The sequence below is a fragment of the Triturus cristatus genome, chromosome 1_2, assembly GCF_964204655.1.
Source record: "Triturus cristatus chromosome 1_2, aTriCri1.1, whole genome shotgun sequence".
Classification (NCBI taxonomy): domain Eukaryota; kingdom Metazoa; phylum Chordata; class Amphibia; order Caudata; family Salamandridae; genus Triturus; species Triturus cristatus.
This window is the reverse complement of record NC_140580.1, coordinates 362,505,069-362,518,106: the sequence shown is the minus strand read 5'-3', so window position 1 is coordinate 362,518,106 and position 13,038 is coordinate 362,505,069. Positions and strand designations below refer to the sequence as shown.

Genomic DNA, 13,038 nt, shown 5'->3' with positions numbered 1-13,038 from the left:
GTTCTCAGGTCCTGCACCTTATGAATCACATAAAACGATGACAGCAGGCCTGCCCTTGCAGACTGATGGAGCAGTACAAACTGCCAAAACTCAACTTTGCCCTCACCATGGGTGGCAACGTCCCACCACTATTTTAATATGTCAGTCACCCCTAAGGTAGGTCTCCTGAGCCCAGGAGGCAGGGTACAATATATTAAAGGTGTGGATATATATTGCAAGCTTATACGTCTATGTAATAGCCCCCTTCCAATAGGGGCTACTATAAGTGGTCAGGGAGGACACATGATAACATGGGCTGGCACCTAAGCACAACAAGGTTGCTGGCTCAATTATGGTCTTAAATATGTCATGTTGGTATCAAACAACTTGTCTCGTCAAACCCAAACTTTTTCCAAAGTCGAATTTAATGTGACATGCACCCAGGTGGCTACCTAAGTGGTTGCCCACCTGGTTACTCCAGCCTTTCCTGTGCCCTGGCTGACAGCCTTCAGTTGCTGCCTCCCAGGTAGGAATCTGAACCCCTGCCAAGAGGTGTGAAATCTCTTAGGAAGAAGAAACAAAGGCCGGCCTGGGCGGAAAATGTCACACAAGGCTGAATTTGCTGCAGCCAAGGCTTCTTAGTGGCCATTCCTGCTACCACAACCTTTGTTCAATGCTGTGCCTTGAAGGAACTTAGCAGAATCTTCAACCCACCACCTCAGTGGCCCCGTTTTTGCACCCCATTCCTCACTAGTACTGTCTAAGCAGTAAAACAAGCCAACCCGCAGCTCGCTCTTCAGCACTAGGAACAGCCAGGACAACTCTGCACTCGGGCCCTAAAAAGTCAGGTTAAATTCAACTGGCTGTCGGAGCCTGGTCCGGGGACCCGCCTCACCTCTACAACCAGTGGGTTGCACTGGACTCGACCTGCAAGTGACCCATTGTCACTAGTGTTTTTTCAAATTTACTGCAGAATTTAAGTTTTGCAAGAGTGAAATGCACTTATTTGTTTTCCCTTAAAAAATCCATAAATCAGGTTATACTCATCAGATTGTCTTTGTTTTGGTGTCTAAACCTATATAAAAATCTGCTTTCTTTTTATAAATAGGTATCAGCTTTCCATTGAGTTGTGTCAATTACTTATCGTCCATGTTGGTACCCTGAAATGCTTAACACATGTTCCTATAGTAAAGCCTGACTGTTCTGTGCTACACTACTAGGACTAAGCTAGGGATTTATTACTGTGAATCCAAAGGACCTATTTAGGGTATTGTGAGATTGTTGCACAGTGAAGCCTAACTAGACTCACTGTATAATACTCCACTTTCCTACAGTGGTGATTCAGAATGATTGGTCTCCTATGGCCGAAGTTGAATTGTTCAAGCCACTTGGTGAATATCATGCATTCAACTGCCAAAGTTGGAATAATTCTTCTAGGACAGTGAGGGGTGTCAAAATGCTATTCCATGTAGTCCAGTACTTGACAGCAGATCAGATTATTGTTAAACAGATACCTACTGAGAGAATTTATTATTAAAACACCTGCTTCGCCAGGGCCAGTACCAAAATAAGAGCTGATCCCCAGGTCTTTCACAGGGATCTAGGCATTTTACTTTCAGTTTCCCAGGAAATTTTTTTTGTTCTTTTTGTACGAGGAGGACGAGGCTGCCCTTAATGTCAGAACATAAGACCGGAAAGTGTTGGATTGTCAGGTTTACAACTTCTGTACCTTGGAGCACCAACAATCCAAAGGGCATGCTAGTAGGCCAAGGACTCTGAGTCCAAACACTCTAAAACAAGGACCTCAACAAATCCGAAAAGCTGTTTACTGGTGAAAAGGGAAGAGTAGGCATGGCATACCTGGGTAGAGAAACTCAGCAATGGTGCTAAGCACATGGAGGAAATTCCCTGTGTATGTGGACCAGCTGTACCAGTGTTAAATTTCTGATGATTTGATGTATATCGGATATCTATACGTTGAAGAAATTATAAAAAGTAACAGCAATGGGAAATAGTTGTGCTTACATTCGCATATCAGTACTTTGATTAAACATCTTATCCTCCAAAAGAAAGCTGCTGTAATGTTAAATACATTGCCTTTCTTGTTTGCCATTTGATTCGAACTCCATAGAAGGGAAACCAAACAAATATAGACATTAAGGCATATAAATACATGCAAAAAGCTGAAGTCAGTAAAAACAGACTATGGATATCTGGAATAAAATAATCTTATAAAGCAATTAGGAAGTCAATGTAAGACTCTAGATAATCAATTATTACAACAAATGATTCCAAACCATCTGGCATCCGATCTCTTTCACCATCGAGACCCAGCAAGCATTCAGAAAGTGCATAAGCAACAGACAAAGACATTGCAACATTTCAGAAAGTTTTATATTTTTTTAATAAATACTAAAATGTTGAATACAAAGTAACTTCAATGGGTGCCATGATTAACATCCTTCTATGGTGAGAATAAGGAAGGGGGAATGCAGAGCCAACAAAGTTACAACAATGTGTCCTCTACCAGCAAAATAGGATGGCATTTCAGACATTTTCACTTGACATCTGTTCCTTTGGTTGGTGTGTCTATATACAACATAGTGACTAGCATCATCATCAGCTTTTTTCTCCTAACAAGAGATAAAAAATCTTAAGACAGTACATATATATGGAATGTTACAAATGGAGAATATATGTAGGGAAATGTCACAGTTAAAAGTGTGATGTTAGGTGAAATAAAGTGTTTCACAGTAGCTTCAAAGCAGCAAGCCAAATAGTAGCTAAGCAACTACAAGACACTTTTTCTCTGAATTTAAATTTATGTAGCTTCTGAAACTGCCACAAGTGAACTAGGTCTGCTATACCTTCCACCAAAAAGGCGTATAGGACGGAGTCAACCATAAGAAATAAATCAAGAAGCAGTAAATGTTTCAACATGCTGGCTTCAGAAGAACTATGGAAACTGAACTCATACCTTTTAACCAGCTATAAACTAATCATTGGCAGTCAGAGACACAGCTAAGAAAGCTAAAGCAAATGATCATTCGGTAGGCACATTTTTTGACGCTGCTGTCCTTTCAAAGTTTAGGAAAAGTCTAATAACAATGTTTCCTCACAATAGTGATGTTCACATTTAGACGTACTCTGAAAGTGATAAAAAATTATAGTTTAACAGTCACAAACAGGATTCCATTCAAATTGTCTTCTGTCCACTATTGGAGTTTACATCAAATTTCCATCAAATCAACCAATGTAATATCACATTACTGCAAAGGCTTCACGATTAACAAATGGAGTCTATTCTAGATTCTACTTGGCATTTTCGTAGTTTGAATAACATACAGAAAGTATTTAAATTGATTTCCAAGGAAACTTTACATTTATCACCAATGTTCTCAAATGGACTAGCAACCCTGCAGTTCTCAAACAGTAAAGTGCTCACGGTCATAAGGCTGGGTATAACAAGAGGGTGTTGAAGGTCAAATGTTCTCTCTTTCTTTCATCTCCTTTCGGTGGTAAAAAGCAGAGACTGTTAAAAAGTGCTGAATTCCACTAATCAAGAATACCAAAAAGCTGAAATTGTTCAAGTCTTTTACAACAACCTATAGATAATTCCTGATGACTACAATCTCAAATTAGAGTCCGTTCATCCAAATCAATTTGCCACATTTAAAATTGCAGCAAATGAGCTCAAAGAATTCCATAAGAGCTAAGTTTCTAACAAAACATTTTAAAATTCCACAGTGGCCATAAAAAATGATGGAACAAGGTATTTCCAAAACATGTACACATGTCCATCATTTTGAACAACAGATCTGTCAGCAGGTCACCTGGGTACCATTCCAAGCAGTACCGGTGATTTCTGCTCACAGATAAAAAAGTTATTTTAAAACGATCATCTGGAAAATTCTGTATAAATCAATGGCCTGCTGGTTTTGTACTATGATGTACATGGAGAGTGCAGGGGGGATGTTGTGGCTCAGAAACGGAACCACCTTTATCTTCTGGCTTGCTGATATTGTTTACCATAGCATTACAATCTACCCGCCTTTTATCACAGATGATGCACCCCTGCAAAAGAGAAGAGTACAAAATCATTCAGAAGAATATATGCAACATAGAAAATTGACAGAGAAGTGGATTATCATGATGTGGTGCATGGAAGAAAATCCAATACATGCTAAATAATGCCATGGTTTCCATAATGTAAAAAATGGTGATAATTGTTTCATAATTGCCTAATATATTTTTTAATTGAAACTGCTTAGTTGCTTGGAAGCAAGCAAGTACCAAGACAGGCCCCAGGTATGCTCCACTCCTGTACTGCAGGTATGTTTGTCTCCTGTTAAAACCACAGTTCTAGCTTGTTGCTGACCAGTAAGCATGGGAACCTATCTCCACCACAAACAAACTTCATTTGTCTCACAAATGTAATGCAAGTTCCTTCTGCCATAGATACACCTGCCATCAGCACCCGCGGAGAGCACAGTGCCTTGCTATAAAACCCCTGATTTGATATAACTGCAGGAAGCCACGAGCTGGTCAGTGATACAGAGGCTCCTAAAATTCTTTGATTAGAATAGAGGGTAATGATTTCAACCGTGTGAAAGTAAAATGTGAATAATTGAAAGTGAAAAACAAGCATAAAATAAAAAATATATTTAAAATGAGGCAAAAAAAATTAGAGGGGACACTGAAGACAAAAAAATAACAAAATACCAAAACTTTGCAGAGAAGTCTCAATGAGATAGTTCTAGAACGATTCAGGAAAGCCCTGTTTCCCCTCAAGTGACCTTGATGGTCATGCAATACACTGAAAAATCTTTCTTTAATTGCACATTTTACCGGATACCAGAGATTGGTTTTGACGCCAGGTGAACCCCAAGTTGTACACCATCCACAACCTGAGTGAGAGTGCCCTATCAACCAAAGTTATGCACTGACTGTGTGGAATTGGTATTGAGTTAATTATTTTGTGCACTAATAATGACGTATAATATGCAAATTTTACACATGATCCTGCATAAACAGACTAAATTAATATAGTTGCAATTGAAACAAATGTCATATGGTACATACAAGTGAATTGATTAATGTATTTTAGTTAGGCCACCTGTCTGTATAAATTTCAACTGTGAACAAAACGGATGTCATCTCTGTCACTCACACCTGTTTCCCCCCAGCACACATTCTCTCCCCAAAGGCGCCGCAGATCACAATCAAACTGATGTTTAGTAGTTTATTTCCACTATTATGATTATATAGCTTTCAGTGAATTTTTCCATGTTTCTTATGACTTGTAACATTTATCAAGGTCCTTCCACCGCATTTAACTGTGATCACTACTCTATTTATTTGCTGACATTTTTATAGTCTACAACATGTTTCTTATTTGTTTGAACATTTTCAGGTGACATTAAAACAAAGGGTGCTTGATGATTTTTGTTTTATGGGATGTGTTAAGGTAATGATTTGCTAAAGAGATTATACTTTTGCTCACACTACAATGACTGCAGTTTTTCAAATTCACTATCAAGAATTCTGTATAAAAACCCCTTGAATTTAGGGGTTAGCCAGAGAATTTCCTGAGGTTTTCTCTGATGCTGCAGATGTTCCTATGATTTTGCTGCCCATTGAGACTTAGAATATTTTCAGATTTTTACATACTCTGTATAACTTTGCATCTGAGAGCCTTTCAGGCATTTACTCTGTACCACTTATTTCAAAAATTTTTAATAACAGGCATTAACTTTTCATTGATCTAGAACTCAATTATTAAGTGCACCCCATTATTTAGTCAACTGTTTTACTCTGCTAGTTGATGTTTGGGGAGGTGCCTTAAGGAGGGCACATATTGCCTTATGAAGTTGAGGTTTAACACCGTCTTTGATCCAGTAAACTGTGGCGAACTGATTGAGGCAAATTGTGGGGTATTGCTTCCACAACTGATGGTGGGGTAAGTAAGTTAATAGTCAGGGGCCTTTTCAGCTATACGAATGTGATGAGGCTGTCTGATGGCTTTCTGCTGAAAAAGAAAGACCCACTGAATCCCACTGCTAGGGATGTGGGGCTTCATCACGTGTGGGATATTTATGAAGGGTGCTTGTAACATTTAGTTTTTAGGTGACTGACTGTGTGTAATTGGTGTGCTGCTGTCCAAAAGATCTTGTGTGTGTGCTGCTCCACTGTGTGGTGGTCTCCACTGTACTGGGCTGGTAAAATCCATCTCAGATACTCCACCCTGCATGTATGCACCTTCTTGCCTCCCCCACCCACACAAAGGTTAGTGTTATAGTATGTGAAAGAAGTGTCAAACCCAGTTTCTTCGTGTTTCTATGTTCACAGTCACTAACTACAACTGATGAGGTGTGGCCATGTTACTATATTTGAATCTTTGGAGCGTGGCTGGCTATCCCAGGAGCTAAGCAGCAATTCTGTTCTGTAAGCTGGAAATCATGAGCGGTTCAAATATATTGCTTCTACGTTCTACCTCTTTCAGTAGAATGTATGTAATTGGTTTTAGTAAAGAGTTATTGGGTAACAGCATTAACAACATGGCAATTGACACATGGTGACTTTTCCATGCAGCTTTTAACTTGCATGCATTTACCACACATGTATTTTTGGCCCTTTTACCACGGAAGGTGTTGGAAGTGGCCCTTTTTGCAGCGTTATCCCCAAACCTTTTGCTTCCTCCTCCTATTTTTTCCTGACCTGTTGTTGTTTCTTATAGGACTCCGGGCACTTTACCACTGCTGATCAGTGCTAAAGTGCATATGCTCTCTGTGTAAATTGTTATTGTGATTGGTTATCCGTGATTGGCGTATTTGATTTACCACTGGGTCCCTAGTAGAGTGCACTGAGTGTGCCAGGGCTGGTAAATCAAAGGCTACTAGTGGGCCTGCAGTACTGATTGTGCAACCCACGAGTAGCCCTGAAAAGATGTCTCAGGCCTGCCACCGGGGTGCCTGTGCGTAGTTTGTTAACTGCCATGTTGGCTTGGCAAGTGCACCCACTTGCCAGGCCCTACCCTTCCCTTTTCTTACACATAGGACACTCCTATGGTAGGCTCAAGGTACCCCCCTGGGCAGGGTACAGTGTATGTGAGAGGTAGGACATGTACTGGTGTGTGTAAAATGTCCTGATAATGAAATACAGCCAATTTCCTTTTTCACTATTGAAAGGCTATCTTGCCCCACAGCACAAAATGGGGAATGCTTTGTAACATTTTACAAGTATATCTTCCCATAGGGATACAATGGAAAAATTGAGTTTGGTATCCCTGAACCCAGGATTTAAGAACACATCTTTTAGTAAAGATGGTTTTTAAATTGTGTGTTTGAAAATACCCTTTTAGAAAGTGGCTATGTTTTTGTTCAACCATTCTTTGTGCCTCTGCCTGTTTATGGATTGACTGTCTGGTTTAAGTGTGACAGAGACAGAGGATGTGCATTCCCTGTAGACAACCTCTGGATGGGGTAGAGGTTACCTGGCCCTTCCGGGATGGCTCAGCCGTGAGCTGAATAGACCCTGGCTGCATATAGAGTGGTGGGAGGAGATTTACCTTGCACCTGAATGGAGCCTGTCTCCCTTAAACAATGCTGCCAGCACCTCCTGTGGTCATGCTGCACCAGTGAAGGCAGAACTGGTTTGAACTGGGCTCAGATCCCCCTGCACAAAGAGAAGAAAGACATTTTGGGGTATAAGTATCAGACCCAAAACCCCAGACTTTAGATCATCCCTGGAATTCAAGAGGATCCTTTGCCAAGGAGAAGAGCTGGAAAGACGGAGAAGTACTCCCCCTTTGCTATGTGGGGTTGGCCTGTAGTTGCGGTTTCTGCCAAGGAAAGGAGAAGGACTTTGCTGTGTCCCCTGCTTGAAGGAGATCTCCAAGGGCTTGTGTGTGCTTGCCTCCAATTAAGAAGTCTCAGGGACACAAAAGACTTTCTGCAAATCTACTGGTGCTGCTGGACTCTACCATCTGTGAGCCCTACCCTTGCCTGAGGTGCCTCCTTCTAGTTAGGGGCCTCAGAGGTGGGTTTTGCAGCTAATTTCTGCAAGAACTGGCGTGAAGCATCGCAAAGCTGTGCAAAGTCTCTCAGAATCTGCGCCGGATGATACGAAGCAGCGCTGAGTCTCGTCGGGCGACGAAAAGTCTCGCTGCGCAGCCCCAGCGCCTCCGGTGTGTCACGCATCGTAGCTGTGTTTTTTTCATGCCTCACCTGCAGACCAGAATCGTCTTGGATTTCGATGCCTCACTTCCCCCTACAGACTGGACATGACGCATCACTTCTCCTGTGCGCAGCAGAACTGTTGCATCGCCTCCCCAAGTTCTCAGGAACTGATGCATGACTGTTTTCTAACGCTTTCTTTCTCTGCGGCTGTTTGGTCTTGTGAATTTTGACGCATCTTCAGGTACTTTGTGTAAAAGTCACGCATCCATAGTTTTCTATGGTACAAGTTCTTGAAACCTTTTGAAAGTCATATTCTTAACTGTGTATGTTGGATTTTTGTCATTTTGGTCTTGTTTAGTTTAGATAAAGATATTTTATTTTCTAAACTGGTGTGGTGTCCATTTGTGGGGTTTCACTGTGTTATTGTGAGTGTTGATACAAATACTCTACACATTGCCTTTGGGATAAGCCTGTATGCTCGAGACAAGCTACCAAGGGGGTGAGCAGGGGTTATCTGAAGTGTGTATCCCCCTTACCCTAACTAGAAGCAAGGGTCCCTAATTAGACAAAGGTACCTACCTCTGCCAACTGGAGACCGCCATTTCTAACATTGGTGGTCAGCGATGAGGATTTGTAACTGTATTTGTACTTGACCCACAGTGATTGGTGTACATCACTAGTTTAGTGCAGACCACTACGCAACCACATACTGTCTTTTTCTGTTTCCTGGTGTCCTCCTGAAATTATTTTTTTGATACTGAGACTCTGGTTAGTGGTGCACCTGTGAAGTCTTGACAAAATGGAAGTCAACTTTTGTCACCTGTATATGTACACAATGGAGGAGATAAAAGCTTTTTGCAAAGAGAGGGGGCTGCCTGTGGAGAGAGGGTACACGAGGAGGGAAGCAACACTACCAGATGATTCTGAGGAGGAGGACTTCTCTGACAGTGAGGGAGAAACAGAGAAAAGTGAGAGGCTTCTAGCTGTTCAGCGGAGGCTTAGAGAGTTCGACCGGAAACTCAAGAGGGCTGAGACCAAGAGGGCCTTAGCCCAAGGAAAGGAAAAGTGTGCAGCTCATGAAGTGAGCTTGGCTGGGTTGGAGGTGGAGTCCAGCTCAGATGATGGCAGCAAAAATGTAGGGGCACTTGCATCAAAGTAGGGAACTGCGAATCCTTTATAGCAATTATTTGGGAATTGCTATTAGGGAGTCACAATTACCTATGCATGTAGATTTTGCACAAAAAAATGCAATTCCTACATATTCCTTAATAGCGAATTGCAAATTGTTATTCGCTTTTAAGGAATGCCTTCCCATTCATTACTTTGGGCCTAGAGGACCAGAGGAATGAATGGGAAGGCATTCGCAATTTGCGAGTACCAAATAGGTACTCGCAAATTGCGAATGCAATTTCAAGGGTGATAGGGGGCCAAAAGGCCACCCTGATGCACCACCAAAACAGGTAAGTGTGCACATGTGGAGCAAATACAAGCCCTAAGGGCATGTGTCTGTGCCACATGGCACTTAGAAAAATGCACTTTTTTGCATGTTGTTAAGGATTTGCAATTTACCACCAACTTTAAGTTGGTGAAAAATTGTGATTCCTAAATGCTGGGTTGCAATTTTTTCATGCTTTATACATTGCATTTAGGGAATCGCAAATTGCGATTCACTTAATGCATTCGCAAAATAGGTAATCGCAAAAATTGCGATTCCCTATTTTGCGATTTGCTTTGGGCTTGATGCTTCCCAAATGGCACAATACCGGTCGCAAAGGGGCCAATTCTGCGAATCGGCCCGTTTGCGACCGTTTTTTGGCATGATGCATGTGCCCCGTAGTGTCTAGTGGTGAGGGAGAAGTACACACACACGGAAATGTGGGCCTGACTTGAAGGAGGGGGTTGACATACACCAAGGGGTTCAGGGTTATGAGGTAGCTCCAGTGGTGTGCAGTGTCCCTGAGGTGGATTGGGAAACTGGCACAGGGGTTCATTTCTTTCTGATAGAACGCAAACTGCGGATCTGGACAATAACAGGTCAAAGCCATTCTCCTTCCCATGGGGGGGGGGTACCACAGGGCTCGTATCTCAGCCCGACATTTTTTAATGTGTATGTGGCAACCCTGGACGGCTTGATAAGATCCTTTGGCTTCCAACTCACCTCCTATGCGGACGACACCCAAATAGTGTTTTCGCTTAGGGACGGGGCATAGAAGGAAACCGGGGCACGATTTCATGATCGAATGAAAGCCATCTCAGGGTGGATGTCATCTAAATGTCTGAAGTTAAACTCAAGCAAAACAGAGGTCATCATGTTTGGGAACAACCCACACATGTGGACGCCTGACTAGTGGCCTAAAGATCTGGGTATCTGCCCTGCACCTACCAGGAAAGCAACAAATATGGGGATGATAGTGGACAATAAGCTTACTTTTGGTGATCACATAAGCACGGGTGTCTCGGCCTGTTTCTTGGTACTCAGAATTATAAGAAAAAAAATTAAGTTTTTTCTTCCTGAAAGTAGTCTTAAGACAGTGGTCACGGCACTCATCATGTCACGGCTAGAATATTGCAACAGTCTATATTTGAATGCCCAAAAACAACACATTAACAGACTTCAAAATGTGCAGAATGCAGCGGCCAGACTGCTGATAGGTATACCGAAATTTGTTTCGGTCAAGAAAGAATTAAAACAACTTCACTGGCTCCCCGTAAAACAAAGAGTGCATTTTAAAGCCCTTTGCACTGTTTTTAAACCCCTCAATGGAGTAGGCACCCAACTACCTGAGGCGAAAATGTCAGTGGTATGGCCCTAGAAGAACCCTTCACTCCGCAGGAGCAAAACAAGTCCTAGCTCCCCCGGTCAAAAAAGTCAGTTGGGGAGGTAAGAGATTTATCACCTGCGGCTCTAAGGCTTGGAACGATCTCCCATTTCACCTGAGGAATTCAATAGATCTGCTCTCCTTCAGAAAGGGGCTGAAAACATGGCTTTTTACCCAGTAGTACCCTCTAACTATGATAGCCAGCAGGTAGTTCTCAGTGCCAGGACACCCAGGGTAACAGTTGCGCTTTAAAAGTTCAATTAACATAACATATGCCTAGTGGTGGGAGGGACACTACTGACTCTAGATGAGAGGTGCAGGTAGAGGGGTTCCCCCACAGTAGAAGCCTTGCTGTTTGAGTGTGGAGACCGCCCAGAATAGTGCGGGTTGAGTGACAGAGACAGTCAGACACTGTCTTGCCAATCTCAGGAAAGTGGTGTGGGGTATTTGTGTGAGGCACTGGATGGTGGGGCAAAGAGTAGCTTGGTTAACAACCGTGGGGGGCTGTGTGATTCAATTGTTAGAGAGCAAATTTTAAGTCCCTGTTCCATTTGTGTTTCTGTTACTGATTTCTATTATTGAAGTCCCCACCAGCGGAAACAGGTCACGGATAAGTCTTAAACATAGTTTCACAGCACTAGATAAGCTGTGCAGATGTTTGCAGCTCAAGATTATTTGTAGAGATGAAATTGCTTAGAGAAGGGAATGGTACTGCTGGAGGTCTAAGCTCTATGCAAGGGTCCGAGTTCATTGCAGCAGTCCCTGTCAATCAATTATTTTGAGAGGGATGACACATTTATGCAGCAAAACAACAACAGAACATATATGATGAAGTAGCACTATGGATAGTTGGGCGTGATAACTGGATCTCTTTTTACTATCATGGTCCTTGTGCAGGTTTCTGGTTTTAATATTTTCTTTGACACAATAATGGTACATGAAAGTACTTATCAAAGTAACAACATGCTCCGTGTCAACTTTTAGCTCTTGCGGTGTTTCAGACAGAACACATAAAGCAACACGTCAATCATTTGTGAGCTCTGCTGATGGCTCACTGCTGGTTTTCATGAGGTGCCAAATGTTTATTTTCCTTTTTAACTAGAAATGCTTTAGACATCAAATTTATCAAGCACTGGTTCTCAGAGATCTATGTAACTGCTTTTTAGGAAAATAGAATCATGATTCCAAAAAGGAGACTAACAGATACCAATGTTCTTAGTGACAGGCCACAGATCTATATGGAAGTGGTGAGAGAAGCAGTCCTGCCCCTTAGAAAACGTCAGACCTTGCCATGTCAAAAGGCTCTTAACGTAGCATGTGGGCCTCAACACCAAATATGTTTGAAAAATGGAAACATAAATTTGGAAGTAGAAAAAAAAATCCCTAAAGCTAATTGGTGATATTTCAAATCACTAACATATATAATGGGAATTCCACTTTTGCTGCAATCATCCTGTGAAGCTTCCCGTATTATCATTTCAACTCTTAGGCCTCATTTATTCCATGAGGAACATGCTTGTACCTCTCCTCCCAGGCATTATCGGCAAATGCTGATCCAATGTTAATCATTCCTGTCGGCAGAAAAAGGCACAGCGAACACGTATCTCTCAATGATTTGGCTATGAGTGAATTAAGTAGACACCATTATTTCTTAGGGTCGCTGAATAAAAGTTCTTCTATGAAGCTTAATTTTCTCTGCATAAAAAGCTCATATAACTAAGTTAATAGTACGAAATATAGAGAAGAGAAACCCTCATAGTGAAAGGCATCTTATCAATTTAATACACAAACATTGTATGCACCATAAATAACATTTTACGGTTTGCAAGCTCATAGTCCTGTTTCCAATTGTAGAGAACCTAATTTATCTCTATGCAGAGACAAACCTTTGTCACTGATCTAGATAACTGCACTTATTACAGGGATGGTGGCCTCCATAGCACGAAAATCTTTGAACAGATAGGACTGCGGACAGTGGCAAAAGACAAAGCCCTGTCATCTTAAATGTTCTGCTACTACCACAGAACGTTAGCAAAGATGTTGGTCTTCGGGCAGAATTTAAA

The 13,038-nt window shown here is 41.8% G+C and overlaps 1 protein-coding gene across 3 annotated transcripts in view; it reads right to left on the bottom strand.

Moving 5' to 3' along the window:
- Positions 1-2,404: 2,404 nt before the first annotated feature.
- PER3 (period circadian regulator 3) overlaps positions 2,405-13,038 on the bottom strand; it is a 560,237-nt gene continuing 549,603 nt past the window's right edge. For all 3 annotated transcript variants that reach the window (XM_085604511.1, XM_085604529.1, XM_085604520.1), the window contains one exon: positions 2,405-4,053. In XM_085604511.1, the coding sequence (XP_085460637.1) occupies positions 3,901-4,053 (153 nt within the window). In that variant the 3' untranslated portion in view covers positions 2,405-3,900. The remainder of the gene's footprint in view (positions 4,054-13,038) is intronic.